The sequence below is a fragment of the Dendrobates tinctorius genome, unplaced genomic scaffold, assembly GCF_039654945.1.
Source record: "Dendrobates tinctorius isolate UK_male_01 unplaced genomic scaffold, ASM3965494v1 ptg000046l, whole genome shotgun sequence".
Lineage (NCBI taxonomy): Eukaryota > Metazoa > Chordata > Amphibia > Anura > Dendrobatidae > Dendrobates > Dendrobates tinctorius.
This window is the reverse complement of record NW_027361714.1, coordinates 79,867,913-79,893,792: the sequence shown is the minus strand read 5'-3', so window position 1 is coordinate 79,893,792 and position 25,880 is coordinate 79,867,913. Positions and strand designations below refer to the sequence as shown.

Here is a 25,880-nt window from a genome sequence, read left to right as displayed (position 1 = left end):
ATCCATTTTAAGAAACAGAAAGCGTCCCTTGAGAGTTTTTTTAAGTTCTTCCTTTTGTTTAAAAGCTTCTTCGATTGCTAATTTTCTAATTCTCTCTCCAGAGAAACACCAAGCTTGCGGGCCATTTCCCCATTCAGACACATAAAAGCTGGTCGTGAAAATAATGAAATAGGCACACTATCCTTTACAACAAGCTCTATGATCTGTTTTTTAAATGTATCTACTGTCATTGTCACAGTAACTTTGTCACTAACAAAATATCTTGCAACTGATGGCTGCAAAGTTCTCTGCTCCTTTGTTTGGCTGGAAGAGCTGGGCACTGGTTCATTGGTTTGGATGCAGTCTTTCTCATCCACTGCTTTCAGTACTTCTGGATGAAAGCACTGTAAATGTCTCTTTAGATTAGAAGCTCTGGTAGGAGCATTTTTATCTTTGCCTGAATATGCACTCATCTTGGCTTCACAGCATTTGTTTTCGTCTGGATCATTTGTCATACACTGACAGACATAATGTTTTCTGTCTTGAGAGATGGTGAAATGTTCAAATACAGCTGATTTAATGTGATGCTTCTTTGACATTCTCAGGTTTTTAATTCTGCATTCACAATCCAAATGACAATTGTTTTTCCTAAAAACAATTGTACAAAATTATTGCCAGGTCGTACAACTGATATAGTGGTCAGTAATACTGTTATTATTCCTCATGTACTCACAGTTAACTGATGCAAAGTTTGTTGAAAGGATAATACTTCTTACAGTCTTCCTCTTCTGAGTAGCAGGCAGCTGTGAGATGCTTGGAAGACGCACACCTAGTATGATCTAGTCTAGAGGAGGAGCTTTACTACTAAGAATTTGCAACACATTTTCACTTTCAGTTTCATACATTGTAAGTAGGGGGGTTGGGGCAGCATGAGGTTAACCAAGTATAAGATTAGATAAGGGCAGTGGAGAACAGTGACACACAAGAAGTAAGAAATGTCTCTATCTCCAGCAGAACTGCTTATCACTGTTGTTCATAGTTTGATAGAACATATATATTTGAGTAACATTTATAAAATTCATATGAAAGTTCAATTATGAAATATTAATACATTTTTTTTAAAGCTGGAGTCGGAGTCGGTACATTTCTACCGACTCCGACTCGACTCCAACCAAAACTAACTCCGACTCCGACTCCACGACTCCGACTCCGACTCCACAGCCCTGATTACAAGTTGCGCGAGCGCAGCAGGCATAGGTATGATAACATCTCACACACTGAGAAACCTGTTCTAAGGGCCCCGTCACACATAGCGACTCACCAGCGATCCCGACAACGATATCAACTTGTCAAGATTGCTGGTGTGTCGCTACATGATCGCTGGTGAGCTGCCAAACAGGTGAGCTGGTAAACAGCGCGGCACTTAGAAACCCGCTGTTTACCTTGGTTACAAGCTCCTGGTCGCTGGTCTCCAGCCTGCCACACGCAGCAATGCGTGCTGGCCAGCAGGAGACCAGCGACCAAAAAATGTCCTGGCCATTCCAGCACGATCAGCGATACCCGGTAGGGGGGCCGGTCGCTGATCGCTGTCACACACAGCGATCTCGCTGGTGAGATCGCTGTTGCGTCACAAAACTTGTGACTCAGCAGCGATCTCGCTAGCGAGATTGCTGTGTGTGATGGGGGCTTAAGCTATGGTGGGGGCATGTTATTCTCGCTCCAGAATGTCGCTGCCTGCTTATTATCGGTCCGCCTCATACAGGGAGAAGTGCAGAACCTCAAGAAATCTCTAGGAAAAAAAAATATTCCACTCTGCAAACAATATTAGATCCTGTGTCCATTTAAACATGAAACATTTGGTGAAAGGTCCTCTGTAAGAAATGTTCTCTTTAATAGCTTGAATTGCTTAAACCAAATACCGTACATGCGTAACGTGTCTTCTAGGCAGCTTTCATACAGCTTACTTGGTGAGCTTTATATGTTTTATGCCAGGAACAGAACCTGGTAATGACAAAGTGGTTTGGGAAAAGGTTTTTGTATTCAACCTCATTCTTGGCCTTTTTTGTAATCCACAAGTTAGTTGCTGCTTCTTCTTGCATTGGTTGCTTTACTATTGTTCTGACATGTTTTTTTCCACTCTGGGGTTCATCGAGGGACATTCTGTTTTCACATTCATGGATATTCACAATATGGAAGTTCCATGAATTATAATTTTTGCATTCTGATGGTCCAACAGGCATCCTGGTCGTTTGACAGTCCAGAGTAGGGGGAAACACAAAGCAGGAAATTTCTACAGATATAATCATGTCTGAAGACCAACTTTATGCTATGCACGCACATTGAGTATTTGCTTGCAGGAATTTCTGCAAAGTTTCTGCATCTCTTGGCAGGAAAAACGCTGCGGCAAAAACGCGCATTTTTGCAGCGATTTGGTTCGTTTTTGTATTCGTTTTCGTACAGCAATGAAGGCTTTTTTGAGCTAAAGATATTTTTTTTTTAAAGTTTTGTGATGTAAATTCTTGGGTCAACAACACCTTTTTCATGCTGATGCAGTGTGGCATCGGATTAATGGGAATAGGGAAGCAGCTGTCATTGACACGTAGATCTAGGCTTAGTATTGAAAAAGTGTCAGCCCGACACCCTCATTACTAAGCCGATAAGTAAACATATACACACACAAACCTACACACACATTGTCAAGAGCCTATATAGGAGCGCTAACAGAATGAACCTACGTATGCTGTAACTAGACAGCAGCTGTTAATTTTAATGAAAAAAATATTGCATTGGCATTTAATAACCAGCAGAGGGAAAGCCGACGGCTGGGGGCAGATGTTTATAGCCTGGGAAGGGGGTATTACCCATGGAGCTTCCCATGCTATTAATATCAGCTCACAGCTGTATACTTAGCCCTTACTGGCTATTAAAATGGGAGACACAAAACAATGACATGGGGTACCCCTATAATTAATAACAAGCAAAGGCTATGCAGACAGTTGCGGACTGATATTAATAGCCTAGGAAGGGGCTATGGATGTTGACCTTATCCTCGCTCTTCCCATTTGCCCTGTAGCGGTGGCAAGTGGGGTTCATATTTGTGGGGTTGATGTCACTTTTGTATTGTCAGGTGACATCAAGCCCACAGGTTAGTAATGGAGGGGCGTCTATAAGACACCTATCCATTAATAACCCAATAGTGATATTGTATAAAAACACAGACACTTAGAATAACGTCCTTTATTTGAAATAATGACACAGACTCCTTTAATGAATCTTAATTGGGGGTGTGGCCTAGGCACCATCAAGAGAGGAAGCTTCTTCCAGGGGCTCCTGACCTCAAGCCTGGAAATCAACATCCATCGGCCACACTGTTGCTGTAAATCATCTTGTCTTAACGTCTAAGCCTCCATGACAGTGTGCTGCGCCTGGTGGACCACAAGAAAATAGATTTTACAGACTGTGAAGGGATCTCTGGAACCTGGGCCTGGAGGCCTGGTGAGTGTGACAGGCCTGTGCTTCCCCTGAGAGCGGGGGCCTGTGATTTGCTCCCTGCACTCCTTGCTTCCCAAATACCTAACAGCAGAAAGGCCAGCGCTTTTATCATCTCCCAGAAGTTTCCCTAATCCTTTCCTGCTCACAGCCAGATTAAGGAGATTCCCCCTGAGCAGAGTGGTGATTACTACCTGCACACGCTTGCAACAATAGACCTGTTCTCACAGTGTGGGGGCTGGGACAGATCTTTCTTCTCTGGCACAGCTGAGTGTGTGCTACTGTCACCCTCCTCCATAAAAGAAGATAAACTACTTCTTTAGAATCCCATCCTTTCTCCAGTAACAGCACACAGTAGAACAATAAGACATTTATCAGAGACAGCGTCTTTTTTGCATGTTTCTCCTCTCTACTAATATCACAGCCCTGACTGTGTTCCTGCTTTTGCAACATCATCACTGGGTTGTACTCTCGGGTGCACTGTTCTGGGCTTGTCCCACACCTAACCTTGTTATGCTGGACCTAAAATGAGGTGACGAGCTCCGGCACCACCAGACATAAAGCGGCTCATATCGGCTTTCACTGACTCTCCTGACCGCTGAGGCGCTTACTGCTGGCATCGTAGCACGACTGGGCACATGATGACCCGAGGTAGATCTCAAAAGAAGGCCTCTCCTCCTCGCCTGCCAGATTTCTTCCCGCGGTCACAGACCGCACATGCTGCAGGGAAAATGGCGGCGGCTTCTCCCTCCAGATCATCACACTCCTCCCGTGGTTCCCGTGACTCAGAAAGAAGTGAGGCCTCAGCAGGAGCACAATATAGCAGCTCCGCACCTATGACCAGGGGGGATATGAAGGAATTCCTCACATCTATACGCGCCTCATTAAAAGAGGATATGCAGGATATGTTGAAGGAGATAAGAGGAGACATTAACGCTTTAGGGGCCCGCACGGATCATTTGGAAAACAAAATGTCCGAATATGTCTCTGTAATTAACGCTCTGGTGGATGAAAACCAAGCTATAAAGGGCAAGTTAGAAGGGGCGTTTGATAAACTGCACGACTTAGAGGACAGATCCAGGAGGAACAATATACGTGTGAGAGGAATCCCTGAAGATGTTGCAGATAAAGATTTAGCTGCTTTCCTCCAGAATTTTATGCAGGCTGTCCTGCCCTCACTTTCCTCTAGAGATCTACTGACAGATAGGGTACATAGAACACCCAAGCATCTAGATCCATCTCTTCCTAGAGATATCCTTGCACGGATTCATCTGTACACTACTAAAGAGACATTCCTGCGGCAGATAAGGAGCCCCCCCGATCTACCCCCTGAATTCCGGGATCTCCAGGTCTTCCCGGATTTGTCAGCTGCTACCCTGGCCAAAAGGAGAGAATATGCCCGTGTCTGTAAAGCTCTGAGGGACACCAACATACGTTACCGATGGGGGTTTAATCCTGTGCGTTTGATTATCACATACGAAGGACGCACAGTCGTCTTCTCCTCACCCAAACAGGCAGAGGAGAAGCTTACGGCCTGGAAAATAGCCTTTGCTCCCAGACCTGCGGATACAGGAAGGAAAATAGCCTAGGACTGGTCAACGGATTGACAGTGTCACATGGACAGTGTCTGGACTGCTGAGCTCTCCTACTGCACCCCTTAGTGGGCCTTTGGATTGTGAACCTCTCTCTTCCACCCCTCCACGCAGATTTTGTTCTGCGGATTGTCTGGACTGTTCCCGACGTTCCTACAAGGATTACCTATGTTTTGTTTTTTTTGTTTTTTTCTTTTTCTTTTCCTTTGTTTTTACTCCTTTTTATTTTTTGGTTCTTTTTACTCTGTTCAGCATACATTAAGAGTCTCCCCCCGATGTGACTACATACTTGCCCTTCCCCTTTCTTCCCTCCAGGTTTTTTCTCTCCAAATCCCCGGGCATTCTCTGTCTATATTGATTTTTGATTGCTATTATGGAACTGGCAGTTATTTGTATGTAAGTTTCGGCACACCATTGGTGGGGTCACTGGATAATACTGGCAGTATAGACTTTAGTATAATGGTACCATGAGTTTACAAATTCTTTCTTTGAATGTCAGGGGTTTAAACTCCTCTGAGAAGAGATCTATGATGTGGAGGGAGGTGAAGCGGTCAAAAGCAGATATTATCTGCTTGCAGGAAACCCATTTGTTGGCCGAGGATAATTTCAGGCTTCGTCATCCCCTCTTCCCGCACATTCTATTTGCTAATGGCCCAACCAAAAAGGCTGGTGTGTGCACCATGGTGAAAAATACAATCGCTTTTAAATTGATAGGGCAAAATAATGACCCCACGGGTAGATGCTTAACTATTACGTGCCTACTGAATGGTGAGTTACACACGTTGACAAATCTTTACGCTCCCAATGAGGGACAACATAAATTCCTGAGAACAACCCTTCATGAAGTCTCTACGAATGTGAAGGGTAGTAATATAATATGTGGTGACTTCAATCTCCCCATGCATGTGGACCTTGATTGCTCTTCTGGTAGCAGACAACCTAGAGGGGACTTGACTCTCCTCACAGGCGAATTCCACTTGCATGATTATTGGAGATATTCACATGCATCTGAGAGGGATTATACCTTTTACTCTTCCAGGCATTCCACATACTCTCGTATTGATTATTTTCTAACAGACAGTGCAACTCTGTCCAGATGTAGATCCGCAACTATAGGCTTAATAACATGGTCTGATCACGCTCCCATCACTCTGAGTCTTACTTTGGCACACCAAGCTAACACAGCCTTTAGGTGGCGATTAAACGACGCATTGCTGCTGAATAGGGAGGTGTTGGGTAGAATCTCCTCGGAGTTGGAACATTACTTTCAGATAAATGATAATGGAGAGGTTTCTGATGAGACCTTATGGTCGGCACATAAAGTAGTGATTAGAGGTGTGCTCCTCCAACAAGCTTCCTACCTGAAACGGAGGAGGGAGAGTGGCAGAGAGGTATTACTCTCCCGCCTGCAATATTTAGACACTATTAACAAGTCTGCTCCCACGCCTTCCATCTCTGAGGAGATCTATCAAACTAGGTTTAAATTGAGAGAAAATCTCTTGGCTAGATATGCACATAACATGAAGAAATTCAAGACTAATCTATATGCTGCAGGTGATAGGGCGGGTGCACTCCTGGCACGCAGAGTACGCAAGAGGGAAGCTAAATCAAGAGTGGACCATATCTTAGATAGAAATGGGAAGGCCCTCAGAAACCCTCAGGACATAGTCCAGGCCTTTGCAGAATATTATACCGGCTTGTATAATTTAAAAGATGACCCTTTTACCCCCCAACCGGATCACCAATCTATCTATAAATATCTAGACTCTATAAAATTACCCCGTATCACATCTGAGCAGCTAAACTACCTTAATTCTCCCTTCACTGATTTAGAAATTAACTCGACGATTAAACAAACTAAATCTCATAAGGCCCCAGGTCCAGACGGGTTGACGAATGATTATTATAAATCCTTTCATCTGCTGTTGACTCCATATTTGCAGAGATTATTCTCGGTGTGGAGAGACTCGGGTACTGTTACGGCTCCTGGTTTGGAGGCTACCATATCTACCATACCCAAGCCTGGGAAACCCCTCACACGCCCTAGTGACTTTAGACCCATTGCTCTGCTCAATTCGGATGTCAAAATATTCACTAAAATTATAGCGTCCAGACTAAAGCTTATCATTCCAACTATAATTTCGCCGGACCAAGTGGGTTTTGTGGCTGGACGTGAGACGAAAGATGGGGTGCGGCGCATGCTGAATCTGATTAAAATAGCCGAGCTGTCTGGCCTGCCCTGTGCATTCCTGTCACTTGATGCTGAGAAGGCTTTTGACAGGGTGCACTGGGGGTACCTTCGGGCAGTATTGGAGAAGTTTGGACTGTCAGGCCCCATATTCTCAGCAATCTGTGCTATGTACACGACTCCTTGTGCCAGGGTCTTGACATCCGGTTTTTTATCTGGTTCGTTTCAGATCACGAATGGCACTCGTCAAGGTTGCCCACTCTCTCCTATTATCTTTGCACTGTGCATGGAGCCGCTTGCTGAGCGCATAAGAACTTCTATTAATATCACCGGAATCAGGGTTGGACAGATGGAGCACAGAATTGGCCTATATGCTGATGATGTTGTCCTGTCCTGTGTCAACTTGGAGACATCCTTGACAGCTATTATCTTGGAACTCGGGGAATTCAGTAATGTGTCATATTACAGGTTGAATCCCACGAAGTCCTTGTTGTTTCCGGTGGCGGTTCCATGCGCGGCCAAGTCAAAAATGGAAGCAGAATTTCCATTTACATGGATGACAGAGGGTATCCCGTACTTGGGAGTTATATTGACGGGTTCTGAACAGATTGTCGAGAAGAATTTCTCTAAGTTGATCACACAGGTTAAGTCACAACTTGACCATTTTCACATTGTTATGACGTCCTGGATTGCAAGGATTAATGTTTTCAAAATGATGATCCTGCCTAAAATACTGTATCTCCTTAGGTGTATCCCATTAAAAATCCCCAAACGTTTGATTTTGAAATTACAAACTATGTCATACAATTTTATTTGGTCACACAAAAAATCTAGAATCTCTAGGACCTTGATGTACTATCCGTTCAAACGGGGAGGGCTGGGAATGCCGAACCTCCTGCTGTACCATAGAGCGGCCATACTAACTGGACTCAGAGATTGGTGGCAAGCGGACAAAGACCATAGATGGCTCCAAATAGAGAACTACTATGCCAAAACTAGATCTACCCGCACAATTCTTGAGGCTGAATCAATTGCAATCACTGATTATTCCCCTACCTTACCAACCATGAAAACCGCGCTCCACTACTAGAGGGCACTGGTCCCTTCCCTGATTAAATTATCTCATGATTCCCTATCCCTAAAAGCCCTTGAGACACACATCCCATTTCTTAATCTCCAGCCTTGGGTTGATGCTGGAATCGTAACATTAGGGCAGATATTGGGTGCCACTGGCCTTGTCCCCTTTGACCACTTGGCCTCTAACTTCCCGAATATCCGAAGATATTTCTATCAATACTTGCAAATACGTCATCTACTTCATAATTCCCCAAACTCGCCTTTTCTCAACTCACATTTAAATAACAGGGTTAATGGTTAGTTCTTGTTGCCTGACTCTGGCCCGAAGGGAATTTCAATATTATATAAAGCCTTAAACGACCCAGCAGAAGATGTTAAACTGCCATATATGATCAAGTGGGAACAGGATTTGAACTTCCTATCTGACCCGATAGACTGGGAGGGGGGGCTGGGTGAGGTGTTACGGGTATCTGCCTGCGTCAATCATCTCGAACAATTAAAAAAAGTACACCTTAGATGGTATCAATATCCGGTTCAGGTGGCTCACTATGACCCTGCCGGGTCGGACAAATGTTGGAGGGGTTGCGGTCACAGGGGAACTCTGGAACACGCCTGGTGGTCGTGTCCAATTCTTCGGCCCTGGTGGAGAGATATGGACCTTTTAATTGCACAGGTCTTGGGGATCCAGCTGAATCTGTCACCTAGGCAGGCCATTCTTCACATTGGCCTGGAGGAAATTCCACACATACTTCGAGGTACACTATCACATATTCTAATAGCTGCCAGGTTATTAGTCGCCTCAAGATGGAAAGACACTAATTCTCCCAATATTAGTGAATTAATTGATAAACTTAATGTCCACTGCCAATATGAACTCGCCTTGGCTCACTCCATGACTGCCAAAACCAAAAGACAGAATATTTGGCACCCCTGGTTACATAGTGGTCATTCCTCTATTAACCCGCTCCACCTTGTTTGACCGTTTACTTGAGTGGGAATAAGTAAGCATCATTGACATAATATTCTCATTTTGCCATAGTTTGCCAGGAACCCTTGTCTATAACTGAACTGCTAGACAGTGCCTTGTGAATGCCTATACTCCTTTCCTCTTCCCCCTATTCCCCTTACCGTTCCTACCCCCTCCTCCCACTTCTCTCCCCTACTTCTTTTTCTTTTCCTTACTTATTTCTGGTCATTTTTGGTTAACCTCTGTTACTGTTACTGTTATTACTGTTTGATGGCACTGTATTGTTTTGAAAATCTTTAATAAACACTAATTGATAAAAAAAAAAAAAAAAAAAAAAATGAATCTTAATTAAACCATATTCACCGAACGCCTAATCCACCAAAGCCAATGTCTTCTGCAACAAAGATAAAATAATAAACCACAATATTCCTCACCTGTCTGCAGAGAAGATAATCCATAATGTCCCATGACAATCCTGATTACTTTGAGAGCAGTCACATCAGTGACAGGAGGTTATCGCTCCCACAGTGTATCATTGAGCTGCCGTGAGAGAGTCCACTGGAGTTCATCAGCTGATCAGCTCCAGTGATCTCCTTTTTGGCACCACTGCAGCGTGAAAAAGTTTTCATGCAACAGTACTGTAAGTGAGAGCTCCGGAGATGATGAACTCCGGTGAACTCTCATGGCAGCTCAGTGATACACTGCTGGAGCGATTACCTCCAGTCACTATATTGCCAGTGGCTGGGTAGAGTGGTCACGTCTCCCGATGTGACTGTTCTACACATGAGATTGCTGTGGGACAGTCGGGATTACGTGGACTACGACGGACAGGTGAGTATATGGTGTTTTATTATTATACATTATTTCTAGGAGACTAGGGTGTCGGGGATTTGGCGTTAGCTGAGTATAATTTTTTTTTATTTTTATGTGAGTATGTATGTAATTTTACTTTATTTTTTTATTTTTAACTGTGAGCACAGGCGCCGGCAGATGATACTACTTCTCCCATCAGCGGCACCTGCTGTCACTGTTATCAGTGACAGCAGACATAGCCCGATGAGAGCAGCAGTCTCATTGGCCCACGCCTGGTGGCCTTCGGTAAGCTTTTTGCTGCAGGTTACCGCTGCGAAATCATGCTGACATCTGACAGCATGACCGCTGCAGCGCTCTGATCAACAGTCTTACCGGCAGTAGCATTATCGCTGATAAGAACCACTGTGCCGGTGTTTCCCACGCTGTCACACAGATTTGGAAGCATGGGAAGCACCATAGAAAGACGGTAAGGCCGGGGTCACACTGGCGAGGAATACGGCCGAGTGAGAGGCGCTAACAGCACGCATTAGACACGGACCAATGATTCTCTATGGGGTCCCTCGCAGCAGCCGTATATTTCTCATCCGTATTCTATGGTCCGTGCAAATCGCAGCATGCTGCGATTGTCAGCGTACTACGGCCGTAGTACGCCAATGCAAGTCTATGGGTGCGCAAAGAATACGGATTACACACGGACCACACATGTGACTTGCGAGAAATATGCACCCGGTGTCTTTTAGCAAAGCCGGCAATTCAGTGCGCTATACAGTAAACTCACACTGACAGGTTTAATAAAGAAACGAAAGAATAGATATATACACAATAGAATACATATATATATGCATTCTATGTGTCTATATCTATTCTTTGGTTTCTGTTAGAAACCCTGTCATAGGGCTCCATTATATGTCCATTTTGCAAGCCTGCGAGAAAATCTCGCCATACGGATGCCATACGGATTACATACGGATGCTTACATGCGCAAAATACGCGACCACACCTTGATTACGGATGACATACAGAGCACTGTTTAGGGGCCATTCATCCGTATTACGCATGTAAAATACTGACCGTATTTTGCGCTGGTTAGTGTGACCCCGGCCTACCACGCAATACAAATCTCCGCAAACATTTTTATACCTGCGTTTTTGCTGCGGATTTGACTGACTCAATTGAAGTCAAAGGGTGCGGAAACGTTGCAGAAATGCAAAAAGACACGCTGCAGAAAAAAATGCGCTGCAAATACGCACAGAAGTTTACTGATCATGTGCACCACACTTCAGGATTGTCATTGCATTACCTTGCTTATGGATTCCATTGCGGGTTTTGGACCATTTTTTGTGTGGAAAAAAATGCATCAAAAACGCATCGTGTGCACATAGCCTTAGCGTGTGATATACAACCTACAGTCTCTGTCTTGGGGTATGTGCACACATTGAGTAAAAGTTCTGCACCATTTCTGCATCACTTGGCAGGAAAACCACAGCTGAAAAAAACACTTTTTGCGTGTGTTTTTCCCTGCGTTTTGGACTGATTTGATTGACGTCCATGGTGAAAAGCAAAGGGCAAAAACGCACAGAGAATTGACATGCTGCAGATTATGTTCTGCAGCAAATCTTCAAGTCACAAATAAGCAACGTGTGCATGGCACTTCAGGTTTCCCTTTCACTTTGATGGCATCAGGATTGCTTCAGGTTTATCTAGAAAATCTGCAAGGGAAAAACGCACCAAATGTGCAAAGTGTGCGCGCAGCCTTAAATTGCACTTGCTGAATATTGAATCACTACACCACATTGTGATTTGAAACTGCTTGAGGAGGGCATTATTTTGGTTTAGCTCATTCAATCTTTCAAGATCTTTTTATTCAGTGAATTAAAACGCTCTTGTTTACAGGCTTCAAACCTGTACATAGCTAGGTCTGCTGTCAGCCAAGAAATGTATGTAATCCATGCCATGCAAAAGGGGTGTAAGCTAGAGGGATCATGTTAGAGCAGCTGCAATCATGACCAGGCCCTAGAATGCAGGGAGCCTGGGGCCCTCTGTGGCAGTTCAGGAACTTCAAGTCCTGACGCTGGCTATATGCATATAGTTTCTGTGTCTCTCCGTGCTATAGTTTTGATGTCTAGCAACAATCTTCCTCTCCAGCTTGTCTTTGCTGAGGTGCTTCTGATTAGCAGTACAAGCCCTGATAGTACAACACATTTGCCCACAACCTAGTAGTATTCTTTCTGCTCTGCAGGCTGAAACAAATTCCTAAGGCTGTGTGCACACGCTGCGGATTCACCTGCGGATTTGCAGGTAAAGTGACCTGCGGTTTTACCTGCGGATTGGCCTGCGGTTTTCCCCTGCTTGCCACCTGGACAATGGAATAGGTGGCAAACCGCAGCGGAATCCGCAGAAAGAATTGACATGTCAATTCTTTCTGCGGATTCAAAACCGCAGCTTTTCTGCAGTTGAAAATCCGCAGCATGTGCACAGCGGGTTGTAAATCACATAGGCTTACATTGTACTGTACACTGTCTGCAGAACTGCCGCAGATCCGCAGGGCCAAATCCGCAGCGGATCCGCAGCAGAATCCGCAGCGTGTGCACATAGCCTTACTCTTCTCATCAGGGGTTGACGAATACAGCTGTTTACACTGGCTGACTGCAACTGTTGTAAGGAGTGTGAGTGAGAACAACCTTGTCCCTAACCACTTCACCCCGAAGTCTATTTTTGCCTTCCTGACCAGGCCAATTTTTACAATTCTGACCACTGTCACTTTATGAGGTAATAACTCTGGAACGCTTGAACGGACCCCACTGATTCTGAGACTGTTTTCTCGTGACATATTGTACTTCATGATAAGGGTTACATTGCTTTGATATGACTTGCGTTTATTTGTGAAAAAAAAAACGGAAATTTGGCGAAAGTTTAAAAAATTCCGCAATTTTCAAACTTTTAATCCTTATGCCCTTAAATCAGAGAGTCATATCGCACAAAATAGTTAATAACATTTCCCACACGTCTACTTTACATCAGCGCAATTTTTGAAACAATTTTTTTTGTTAGGAAGTTGACCAGCGATTTCTCATTTTTACAACAAAATTTGGAAAACCATTTTTTTAGGGACCACCTCACATTTGAAGTGAGTTTGAAAGAAAATGTCCAAAAGTGACACCATTCTAAAAACTGCACCCCTCAAGGTACACAAAACCACATTTATGAAGTTCATTAACCCTTCAGGTGCTTCATAGGAATTTTTGGAATATGGAAAGAAAATATAAACATTTACTTTTCTTTCACAAAAACTTTTTCTTTAGACCTATTTATTTTTTTTTACTTTCGCAAGGGTAACCGGATATAGAAAAGCAGAATGCCCTCATTGAGTGCTTGCTTGTTTTGTGGATTAAGTTGAAGCTATGGGAACATTTTACATAACGTTTGGGATCACATTTATCCGGCGCTCTAGTGTTGAGCACTTACATTGGGATTTCCATCTAAATCTCTGAGTTACGTTACAGATTAAACCCCCGATGGATCCATTCACTATAATGAGGCAGCAGAGTTATTCTGGACTCCGTCTGGCCTCTGTTCAGTGGTGTCCTTCTTTTCAGAAGTGAACAAAACTGTGGCCATCGGCACTTTTATGCAATCCTAAAAAGATGGACACCGCTGGATCACAGGTCCTATGGCGTCCACAGTGCCTCCATCTGCCTCATTATAGGGAATCTTCTGCTGGATGTTTTGTCTGAATCCTGTATTTCAGAGATTTACATGGAAACCCCAGTGTAAGTGCTCAGTGTAGAGCGCAGGATAAATGTGCACTAAGCTTTACTGCGATCTTGGGGAGGCAGAATGAAAAAAACCAACAGCATGTGAAGAATTGGTTTTATTTATTTTTTTGTGCTGTTCCTTGCGGGGTATAATTGATTAGGCGACTTTATTCCTTGGGTCGGTGCGATTACAGCGATACCAGATTTATATTGGGTTTTTAGGTTTGGCTGCTGTCACACACTAAAAGACGCTTTTTATTGCGAAAACTAGTTTTTGCATCACCACATTTTGAGAGCTATAATTTTTCCATATTTCAGCCAACATGTTATGGCTTGTTTTTCCAGGACAAGTTGACGTTTTTATTGGAACCATGTTTGGGCACATGATATTTTTTGATCGCTTTCTATTTCAATTTTTAGGAGACAGAATGAACAAAAACCAGCAATTCAGGAATTGCTTTTTGTTTTTTTTAATACTGTTCTGCAAGGTGGTAAAATTGGTAAGACCGCTTTATTCTTTGGGTCAGTATGATTACAGCGGTACCCAATTTATATAGTTTTTTTATGTTTTGGTGCTTTTTTGGCTATTTTATAGAAAAAAAAAGCATTGGCGCAGCATCTGACAGGCAGGGAAGGTGGCGTCTCAGGTCCTGGTCTCTGCAAAGCCACCTTCCCTGAAGGACTGCGCGCGACCATTTAGCGGCTGGGGGTCTCCATGGAGCTCATCAGGACAAAATGATCGCTCCTCTATGTCGCTGTCACTGCTGACAGCGACATCAGAGGGGTTAAATGCCCGCGATCGGTGCTAGCAAAAAAGTAAACAGAAATTAATGCAGGGGATCACAAATAATTCTTTCTTTGAGGTAAAACATGGTTTTGAAACAGGCAGGGAAAATGAATCAGCTGTGATCCCCTGCTGTAATGTCTGTATACTCTCTTTTGCTTCCTCCTTGGCCCAGGAGCTGTGGTATGATCAGACCATATCCCTTCATTGTCAGACATGGCCATCACACAGTACACTGCAGGGGCACATTTATAAGATTATCTCAGCACAGGAACATGTTATTTAACCCCTTAATGACCAGGGCTTTTTTCGGTTTTGTATTTTTGTTTTTCTCTCCCCTTCTTCCCAGAGCCATAACTTTTTTTTTTCCATCATTATGGCCATTTGAGGGGTTATTTTTTGCGGGACGAGTTGTACTTTTGAACGACATCATTGGTTTTTTCGTGTACTCGAAAACGGGAAAAAATTCCAAGTGCGGTGAAACTGCAAAAACAGTGCAATCCCACACTTGTTTTTTGTTTGACTTTTTGCTAGGTTCACTAAATGCTAAAACTGACCTGCCATTATGATTCTCCAGGTCATTACGAGTTCATAGACACCAAAAATGTCTGGGTTCTTTTTTTTATCTAAGTGGTGAAAAAAAATTCCTTAGTTCGCTTAAAAAAAAAAAAAAATTGTGCCATTTTTACTCTTCGCCACGACAGCACCCACTGGAGGTATCGGATCCGCCCATTTGGAACAGGAAACCCTACAGGAAAGATAAAAGGGGCGGTCCGCCTTTCCTCCTCAGTTTTGGTTTCCTGTTCCAAATGGAGCAGGATCCTGCAGGATCTTACCTGGGCCATGCATCCGCCTGTGCGGTCTCTTCGGGAACGGCAGGGGCTGCGGTCCGGAAGCAGCGTCGGGGGAGACTCCGTTTGACGGCTCCCCCCTCGTCTGGTGGCATAGTGGTAATGGCCGGGTCCGGGGAGGGCCGCCCGGTCTTACCAGGGAGCGGGGCCGGTCTGGCATCCGGGAGATCCCCCCCCATCCCCATCGGTGGGGGTATAACGTGGATGGTGAGGCCATGAGCGCGCGAGCCGCGCGTGTCAATAGCGGTGGCGCGGGAGCAGGCCGGCGCCCGACGCTCCTATACCCCGGAAGTAATGGTTGAACTTCCGGGGTAAGATGGCGATGACGCGGCGCATGCGCCCTGTGACAGGGCGACTTCCGGGGGTACGATAAGTGTAGAGATAAAACAGCGCTGCAGCACTGCAACATTGGAACATGTCGTCCCCCGCAGAGTCGCAGACCCCAGCAGGGGATTCAGCTGGGGGCAACTCCACCAGGGACCGCAGCGCCAGGACAGAGACTGCCCGCAGGAGCGAGGCAGCAGAAACCCGATCCAAACCGTCTCAGCCATCCGAACCGGTATTAAGCTTCACTGGGTGAGTGTGCAAAGCATATGCTCTACCTATTAAGCTAACCTCCTCTCCTCCCCCCCTCCCCCCTCTCTTTACCTTTGACCTCCCACTTCAGTCAAAGAAAAAAGGAAAAACAAAACATAAAGAATGCGCATTATGTTCAGAGCCTCTCCCTGACTCCTACCCCAAAAAACTCTGCAAACAATGCATTAAAGAGACCAGGCAGGGGTCGACGATATCTTCTAAGGATATCCGAGCCATAATTAGGGAGGAAATACAAGCCATCAACCGCGCCAGCACTCCCGCAGAGTCCAGTCATAGAAAACAGGTCATTGTTAGTTCAGAGTCAGAGGAAGAACAGGAGTTAATCTCAGGCTCCGCATCCACGTCCTCATCATCATCCTCGGAGGTGGAAGGACGCGCATGTTTTCCACTGTACAGCGTAGATAACCTGGTAAAAGCGGTTAGAAATACTATGGGGTGTGAAGAGGAAAGGGGAGCCCAGACCGCGCAGGACATTATGTTTGCGGGATTGGCAGAGAAAAAGAGGAGATCATTTCCAGTGATACCGGCAATTAAAGATCTCATCAAAAGAGAGTGGGAAAAACACGACCAGAGGGGTTTTCTCCCATCCGCTTCAAAACGGAAGTATCCGTTCACTGATGAAGATCTATTAAAATGGACTAAAATACCAAAGGTGGACGCTGTCATATCCTCCACTTCCAAACAAACCTCGATCCCGGTCGAGGACGCAGGATTGTTAGCAGACCCATTGGACCGAAAGGCTGAATCTTCGCTCAAAAGGTCCTGGGAATCCACCACCGGGGTATTCAAACCCGCAGTAGCCAGCACATGTACTGCTAGGTCAATGCTGGTATGGCTAGATCAATTAGACCAGCAGATTGAGCAAAGAGTGTCAAGGGAGAAACTGCGTGCAGCCATCCCGTTGATAAGAGGGGCAGCTGCCTTTATGGCAGACGCTTCAGCGAACACCCTAAGACTGGCAGCAAGGTCGGCAGCCCTGGTGAATAACGCCAGACGCGCGCTGTGGATAAAGAGCTGGAAAGGGGATGCACAGTCAAAATCCAAAATTAGTGCAACCCCATGCGAGGGTGAGTTAGCCTTAGACGAAATTCTCGCCAAGGCAAAAGAAAGGAAAAAGGCCTTCAGTGATTCTCCCATTCCGTTTTATAGGAAAACCTTTAAAAGACGGCCATTCGGGAGAAGAAGGCAATCGGACAGAACGAACAGATGGGCCACGAAAGACGAAAAGCAGAAGGGTACCATCTTTAGAGGGCCAACGTATAGGAGAGAAAAGAATTAAAAGTTTAGACCCACCAGTTGGGGGTAGATTAAAATTTTTTTTTACCAAGTGGGAACAGATTACGTTAAACCCATGGATTTTGAATATAATCAAGGAAGGAATAAAGATTGAATTCCTTCGGATCCCCTATGAGTTCTTTGTTATAATTCGCCTTAATTCCTCACTTCAGCAAAAGGCTCTCGAAGACGAGATTCGAGTCCTGCTAGCTAAAAAAGTTTTAGTTGATGTCCCTGAGGAACAACAGGGTAGAGGCTTTTACTCTCCCCTGTTTTTGGTGTCTAAACCAGACGGTACATTTAGAACCATTATTAATTTAAAGAAGCTAAATTCATTTATAAAAAATTATAAGTTCAAAATGGAATCAATCAGATCCACTATAAAGCTTCTTTTCCCAAATTGCGTAATGGCAGGGATTGATTTAAAAGATGCTTATTATCATCTCCCTATACACAACAGATTCCAGAAATACCTAAGAGTCGCAGTGGAAGTCGAGGGAAGGATTCATCATTTCCAATACGCGGCCATGCCCTTCGGGCTTTCCACGGCACCAAGAATATTTACCAAGGTGATGGCAGAAGTGATGGCCTACCTTCGCCAAAAGGACACACTAATTGTGCCATATCTAGATGACTTCCTAGTAATTGGGAATTCAGTCAAACAATGTACTGAACGCGTGACTGACGCAATCTCCTCTTTTCAGAGCCTTGGCTGGATCATCAATATCCAAAAGTCCAGACTCGATCCGCAATCTCTCCAGACATTTCTAGGATTTCAACTAGATTCCTTGACCCAGAGATGTCTTCTACCCCAGGTAAAAATCATCCTCACAAAACAAAAAATACAAGCAGCTATAGATAAACCACGTATATCCTTAAGAGGAGCAATGTCACTATTAGGATCACTAAATTCTTGCACCCCGGCAGTCCGGTGGGCCCAGTACCATGTCCGTACGCTACAACACCAGATCCTCCAGGAGGATAAGCGACATAGTGGTCATTTACAGAGCAAAATAACCCTGTCACAAGAAGTCTTGACTTCCCTAGAGTGGTGGTTAGACGATGATCATTTATGTTCAGGAGTTCCATGGGTTATAGTTCCATCCTGTATCGTAACCACCGATGCCAGTCCCCAGGGCTGGGGAGCCCACATGGAGAATGGGTTTTATCAGGGAAGGTGGAGTAAAGAGGAATGTGATTACTCATCTAATTTAAAAGAACTGACTGCAGTGTTCTATGCTCTATACAACTTCCTTCCGCAGCTCCAACAGAAGCATGTAAGGATCCTGTCGGACAATACCACCACAGTGGCATATATAAACAGACAAGGAGGAACTCGATCAGAGACTCTGATGTCTTCAGCGGCAAGAATTTTAAACTTAGCAGAAAACTATTTTTTGTCCCTCTCGGCCCTTCATATAAGAGGCGAGAGCAATCAAAAGGCAGACTTCCTAAGCCGTCACACTCTACGACAAGGAGAGTGGTGCCTCAATCGGAAGGTCTTCAGGGACATAGTAGCCGCATGGGGACAACCCGAGGTGGATCTTTTCGCCACAAGAGAGAACAGGCAGATAAAAACTTTTGCCTCCCTATCTCCGTCAGATCACCCAAACATACTGGACGCCTTTCTAGTTCCATGGAATTTCAACCTAGCGTATGCGTTCCCTCCATTGATCCTCCTACCTCAAGTAATTCGGAAGATCAGAGACGACAGAGCAAGAATAATCTTAATAGCACCGTTCTGGCCAAAAAGACTGTGGTTTTCGTGGCTGCAGATTATGTCGATAACAGATCCTTGGATCCTTCCGACTGCCAATCTACTCTCCCAAGGCCCCTTTTTCCACCCTCAAGTGCTCAGCTTGCACTTGACGGCGTGGAATTTGAGAGGCAGTTATTGAGGACAAGAGGATTCTCGGAGTCCTTAATTACTACACTACTACAAAGTAGAAAACAGTCCACAACCCAAATTTACACTAGAATATGGAAAAAATTTCTTCAATTCCATACAGTACCTCATACAACAGAAGTTCCGATAATCCCAATCTTGGAATTTCTGCAGAAGGGGAAAGACTTAGGCTTAGCAGTAAACACACTGAGAGTACAAATATCGGCATTAGGAGCACTATATGGCCATAATATAGCAGGCAACAAGTGGATAACTCGTTTTATTACAGCATGTGAACGAATAGCTCCAATCCACATACCCTCCGTCCCTACATGGGATCTAAATCTGGTCTTAGACGCCCTAACGGTAGACCCCTTTGAGCCGATCGACACAATACCCTTCAAATACTTAGCACTTAAAATGGCCCTCTTAGTATCACTGACCTCAGCTAGAAGAGTGGGTGATATTCAGGCCTTGTCAATAGATCCACCTTTTTTCCAAGAATACCAAGACAGATTAGTATTAAAACCAGACCCTGCCTACCTGCCAAAAGTGGCAACAAAATACCATAGATCTCAGGAGATACTCCTCCCAACCTTCTATAAAAATCCCTCTACTCCGGAAGAGCAGAAGTTCCATACTCTGGACGTCAAAAGAACTGTCCTAAAATGTATTGAGAGGTCCAACAGTTGGAGGCAGAGCAGGGCCCTATTTGTTTCATTTCAGGGCTGTAAGAAGGGGTATGGAGTCACGAAGAGCACCATTTCCCGGTGGATCAGAGAGGCCATTCGTTTAGCCTACTCCGCAAAAAACGAAGATCCTCCAGGGAACATCAGGGCGCATTCCACCAGGGCAATGGCAACCTCTTGGGCGGAAAGGGAGATGTTCCGATTGAAACTATATGTAAGGCGGCAGTTTGGTCATCCCCTTCTACCTTCTATAAGCACTACAGACTTGATCTTTCATCCACCTCTGACTTAAGCTTTGGCAGGACTATCCTTGGCACGGTGGTCCCACCCAGGTGATGGTCTCTGGAATCTCTCCAGTGGGTGCTGTCGTGGCGAAGAGTAAAAAGCCGGATTACTTACCGGTAATGCTCTTTTAATGAGTCCACGACAGCACCCGCTCACTTCCCCCCCTAAAGATATCAATAGTTAAAGTATATTAACCAAATAATGGATAAGAAAGATGTTAAAATAAGAGAACATTGCCTAATCCTTGGCGGTCCTTCTGGTACTCTGAAACGTAAAACTGAGGAGGAAAGGCGGACCGCCCCTTTTATCTTTCCTGTAGGGTTTCCTGTTCCAAATGGGCGGATCCGATACCTCCAGTGGGTGCTGTCGTGGACTCATTAAAAGAGCATTACCGGTAAGTAATCCGGCTTTTCAGAGACCCATAGCGTCTCCATTTAATGTGATCTCAGGTTGGGTGAGGGCTTATTTTTTGTATTTTTTGCGTGTCGAGCTGACGTTTTTAATGATTCCACTTTTGTGCAGATATGTTCTTTTGATCGCCCGTTACTGCATTTTAATGCAATGTCACGGCGACCAAAAAAACATAATTCTGGCGTTTCGATTTTTTTTCTCACTACGCCGTTTAGCTATCAGGTTAAAACTTTTTTTTATTGATAGATTGGGCGATTCTGAATGCGGTGATACCTAATATGTGTATGTGTGATTTTTTGTTTGTTTTATTTTGAATGGGGCGTAAGGGGGTGATTTTTATTTTTTGATATTTTTAAAAACATTTTTTTTTTTTACTTTTGGCATGCTTCAATAGGCTCCATGGGAGGCTAGAAGCTGCCATAGCTTGATTGGCTCTGCTACATAGAGGCGATGCTCAGATCGCCTCTATGTAGCAGAATGACAGCATTGCTATGAGCGCCGACCACGCCGATCACATGACGGGGGGGGGGGTCAGCGGTGCGCGTATTTCCGTCCGATGGCCGGAAGCGCGCGTTAAATGCCGCTGTTAGTGTTTGACAATGGCATTTAACTAGTTAATAGGTGCAGGGGGATCGCGATTCCACTCGCTCCTATTGTGGGCACATGTCAGCTATTCAAAACAGCTGACTTGTCCCGGCTTTGATGCGGACTCACCGCCGGAGCCCTCTTCAAAGTGCGGGGGTACTGCCACTGGACGTACTATAACGTCCAATGGCAGTAAGGGGTTAATCATATCCATTTGTATAAATTATTATTATTACAAAAGCTATTGATTAAAGTCAGCTTTTGTTCGTGAAAAAAAAAACTTTTAAACCCATTAGGCAACTTGAGCGAAATTGACCAGCAATGCAAATTTGTTTGCTACAAGCATTGTTCTAGAGTCCAGGTTGTTAATCTTAGGCTGGTTTCACATTAGCGCTTTTTAAGCGCACGCACGGCCGGGGGTAGCTCCGCCCCCGAGCCGGCTCTCTGCCCGGCGTGCCCGCCCCTTGCTTGTAGCGCCGCCTCCTAGCGCACAGCGGCGCCTGCGATCGGCGCACCCTATCTTTAGCATAGGGTGCGCAGATCGTGCGCAGGCCGTGCGCTAGTTGCGCTTTGACCTGCGCTGCGCACTTTTGACGGTGCGCCGTGCGCTCCAAAATCAAACTTTTCGGATTTCGGCGTGCTCGGCGCACCGTCAAAAGTGCGCAGCGCAGGTCAAAGCGCAACTAGCGCACGGCCTGCGCACGATCTGCGCACCCTATGCTAAAGATAGGGTGCGCCGATCGCAGGCGCCGCTGTGCGCTAGGAGGCGGCGCTACAAGCAAGGGGCGGGCACGCCGGGCAGAGAGCCGGCTCGGGAGCGGAGCTACCCCCGGCCGTGCGTGCGCTTAAAAAGCGCTAATGTGAAACCAGCCTTACAGAGCCGTTCCTAGGCATGAGATAATTATTAGCACTTCCCAGCTAAGGTCAGGACTCCCCTTTCTGTCTAACCGCTTAGATGCCTCATGCCCTATAAAACATAACATCTAAGGGGTTAAATTAACATATCTGGAGCATACTCTGAAAGCGCCAGTTACAGGTGGGTGTTGGCTATGTAATACAGTAGTCGCTTGCCTTGCATGGGGTTAAATGTAGTTGACTTGGTAAATCTTTATTTTAAAATGTTTTAATGTTTATCCATACAGGAAAGAATTTGAACATCTCAGTTATGAAGGAGGATCCGTCTGAAGAAGACATAACATCCCTTTCCCTAAATAACCTCGCAGCCCATCTTGACTACAACATTTACATTCACCCAGAAGGACAAGGAAGAGCTGAAGAGCTATCACCTGCACAAAATAACAAGAAGAGCCGGTTTGTGTTCAGAAAATTATTTTTGTTTTATATTGTGTTATTTTTAGCAAATGTTGTACTCTTCATCACAGGATCCCGATTGGGATCAACAACTGTAATGGTTGGGGTTATGGTTATCTCTAATCCTGCCCATTAACCTGATAGATTCCATGGTAAATAGTAACGTCAGATCTGAGTGGTTATAGAGCGTGAACTCCCTCCAGCTAAAAATAAAAATACAAAAAATTACACAGCTCCTTCAATAAAAAAAAATAAACAAAAAGTTTCTGGCAACAGAAATTTTTTTTTTGAGACAAAAGTACCAGTAACACTGAGAAACAATAGGGGGTTTAAATATTTAAAATGCGTCCAAGATCCTCCCATTGGCTGTGTTCACCGTCAGTTTTATTCACTTTTTATTCACAGTCAGTTTATTTACTTTTTGTAGTAACAAATTTATGTATTATAATGTGATGTCGAAAGGGAGGCGAAAATAAGAAAAAATAACTTGTCTGGAGTATGGGCGTGGTTCTTCTTAGTTTGGGTGGGCTCCAGGCAAGTGGTGGCCAGGAATACTATCCTTTGTCGCCATACAATGTTAATGTACCCGATCCACTGGTCTGTAAAGAATGTTTTATTCAACGGCCACATTTTCCCTCATATTCGCCTTACAATAATAATTCACAGTGTTATCTTTAGAAAGTGAAGATTCCCTACTGTCTCTTTTTCTCATTCAGTACAATTCATTTCCCCCCTTGACCCTCCCAATATAAAACACTGAGGAACATTACATCCCAATCTTTTTTGATATTCTACAACCCTATATTTCAGCATCTTTCTAAAACCTCCTATACAACTACAAAATCCTGTTTAGCTCCAGCCTATGGTTTCCACATACCGGGCATTAATCTGGGATCTTAAGTTCGGATCACACCATCAAATACTTGCAATTTTTTTATTCTTTTTTTCTCCTCCCTTTCTGTATTACATTATATTATAATACGTACATTTTTTTATTTTAAAAAGTAAATGAACACACATTTGTTCTGTTTTATTTTACTTTTCATATGATTTTCCACCTTCCCTAACATATGTTTTCCATATCTTTTCACTCACTTTTTTCACATTTTTTTTTTTACTTTTTTCACATTTTCTTTTACTTTATGTAATACAATGTGAACAAAGACTCTAACTGAGCACACCCAATTGGCGTCTCGACTTCCTGTACTGTACATTTGGTCATCTCCTCCCTGTCTGTGATTGCCCGTTTCCTCCGCCTGCCTCTGGTCTGTAAATGACCTGCCCCCTCTATTGGAATCACAGGTCACCGATTTTACAGTGACTTGCCTTCTATGTTTGAAGTGAGGCCAGAAATTACAGACTGGGAGGAGAAGTCCTACTCTACAGTCCGGCTCCTGTGCGCAGAAATCTAATTAGCTGAAAACTTCTACATTAATGGTTACTAGCACCTTACCGACATATGACTTAGGCTACTTTCACATTAGCGTTTTTTTAGCTCTGCGCTTCGTGCGCAATAGAAACGCATGCAAAAAACGCATCATGCGTTTTGCATGCGTTTGCGTTTATTAGGCGCATGTGTTTTAACCAGTTTCTAGCCATGTTAAAACGCATGCGATTTTAAACGCAGGTGTGCGCATGTCCATGCGCATGCCTGCGTTCCCATAGAATGTAATGTGTTATTTTGTCGCATTCCGTGCGCAAGTGTGCCGTTGGGCGGACCCAAAAATGCAACAGGTTGCGTCTAGCGCGCCTAGGCGCACACTACAAAAAAACGCATATGAACGCATGCAAACGCTAGACCATGCGCCCCCATGTTAAACATAGGGGCGCATGCGCATGGACATGCACAATGCGTTGCGCTAAAAAACGCTAATGTGAAACCAGCCTTACTGGTACGTCCTATTCCAGCTCCCTGACTTTGATGCGGGCTCACAAGTTGAGCCTGCATCTTTCCTGGAAGATGATGTATAGAATATATAGATATAGATGTAGAATGCTGTAGATAAGCCCTGAAAGGCACTGGCCGCATCTTATAGTGGCCAAAACAAGTGACAGGTTCGCTTTAATCAGTATTACAGCACCATTACAGCCATGTCTTTACATTACAAAATCATGCTGATTATGTAACATTTCCTAATCACATCTGGAAGTTTCCATGTACAATTGCCTACAGATTCACAAGCTAGAAATGTTTAAATCCATAAACTTTGTTAAAGCTCTTAGTTGGCTAGACAGACCTCTAGTGGTAATAAAAGGTCTTTGGAATGTACACAGATCAATTACAGAAAAAGTGTGTATATATGCACACTTTCTCTGTAATTTTGATCAAGGGTGTCCAATTCCTAAACTTTTACATGCCACTTTATGTAAATATAAATATATATATATATATATATATATATATATATATACCGTATATACTCGTGTTTAAGCCGACCCGTGTATAAGCGACCCCCCCTAATTTTGCCACAAAAAACTGGGAAAACTTATTGACTTGTGTATAAGCCTAGGGTGGAAAATGCAGCAGCTACTGGTAAATTTCAAAAATAAAAATAGATACCAATAAAAATAAAATTAATTGAGACATCAATAGGTTAAATGCTTTTGAATATGCATATTGACTCAGGAGCCCCATATAATGCTCCATACAAAATACACCCCATATAATGGTGCACAAAGGTTAATTATGGCCCCATAAGATGCTCCATAGAATAATATGCCCCATATAATGCTCCATAAAGGTTATTCCCCCATAAGATGCTCCATAGATTATGCCCCCATATGCTGCTCCATCGATTATGCCCCCATATGCTGCTCCATAGAATATGCCCCATGTGCTGCCCAATATATTATGCCCCGATATGCTGCTGCAAAAAAAAAATGCCATACTCACCTTTCCTGCTCAGGACCCGGCACCTGTGATATTCACCTGTCCGGGGTCCATCACTGCTCACCACTGTCTGCGCGTCCTCTGTCAGTGACTGTTCAGCCAGCAGAGGGCGCGGCGACCACTAACCCCGTCACCGCGCCCCCTGCTGGCTAAACATCACGGACACAGGAAGCAGCAGACAGCGGTGAGCAGCGTGGGAACGAGGACAGGTGAATATCGCTATACTCACCGTCCTGGCACTCTCTGCAGTCTCGCTTCTCCACTGTCTCCCTTCCTGCCTTTAGCAGTCACGTGATACCGCTCATTACCACTCATGAATATGCGCATATTCATGAGTTTAATGAGCGGTACCACGTGATGGCTGAAGGCAGGAAGGGAGACAGTGGAGAAGCGAGGGGGCTGCAGAGAGTGCCAGGACGGGTGAGTATGATCTGTGACATACCTGCCCCCCCTCCCC

The 25,880-nt window shown here is 44.5% G+C and overlaps 1 protein-coding gene across 5 annotated transcripts in view; it reads left to right on the top strand.

Annotated features, from left to right (window-relative positions):
* The window catches only part of ARMC2 (armadillo repeat containing 2), a 286,378-nt gene that overhangs the window by 118,889 nt on the left and 141,609 nt on the right, over positions 1-25,880 (top strand). For all 5 annotated transcript variants that reach the window (XM_073576046.1, XM_073576045.1, XM_073576050.1 and 2 more), the window contains one exon: positions 22,365-22,533. In XM_073576046.1, the coding sequence (XP_073432147.1) occupies positions 22,365-22,533 (169 nt within the window). The remainder of the gene's footprint in view (positions 1-22,364; positions 22,534-25,880) is intronic.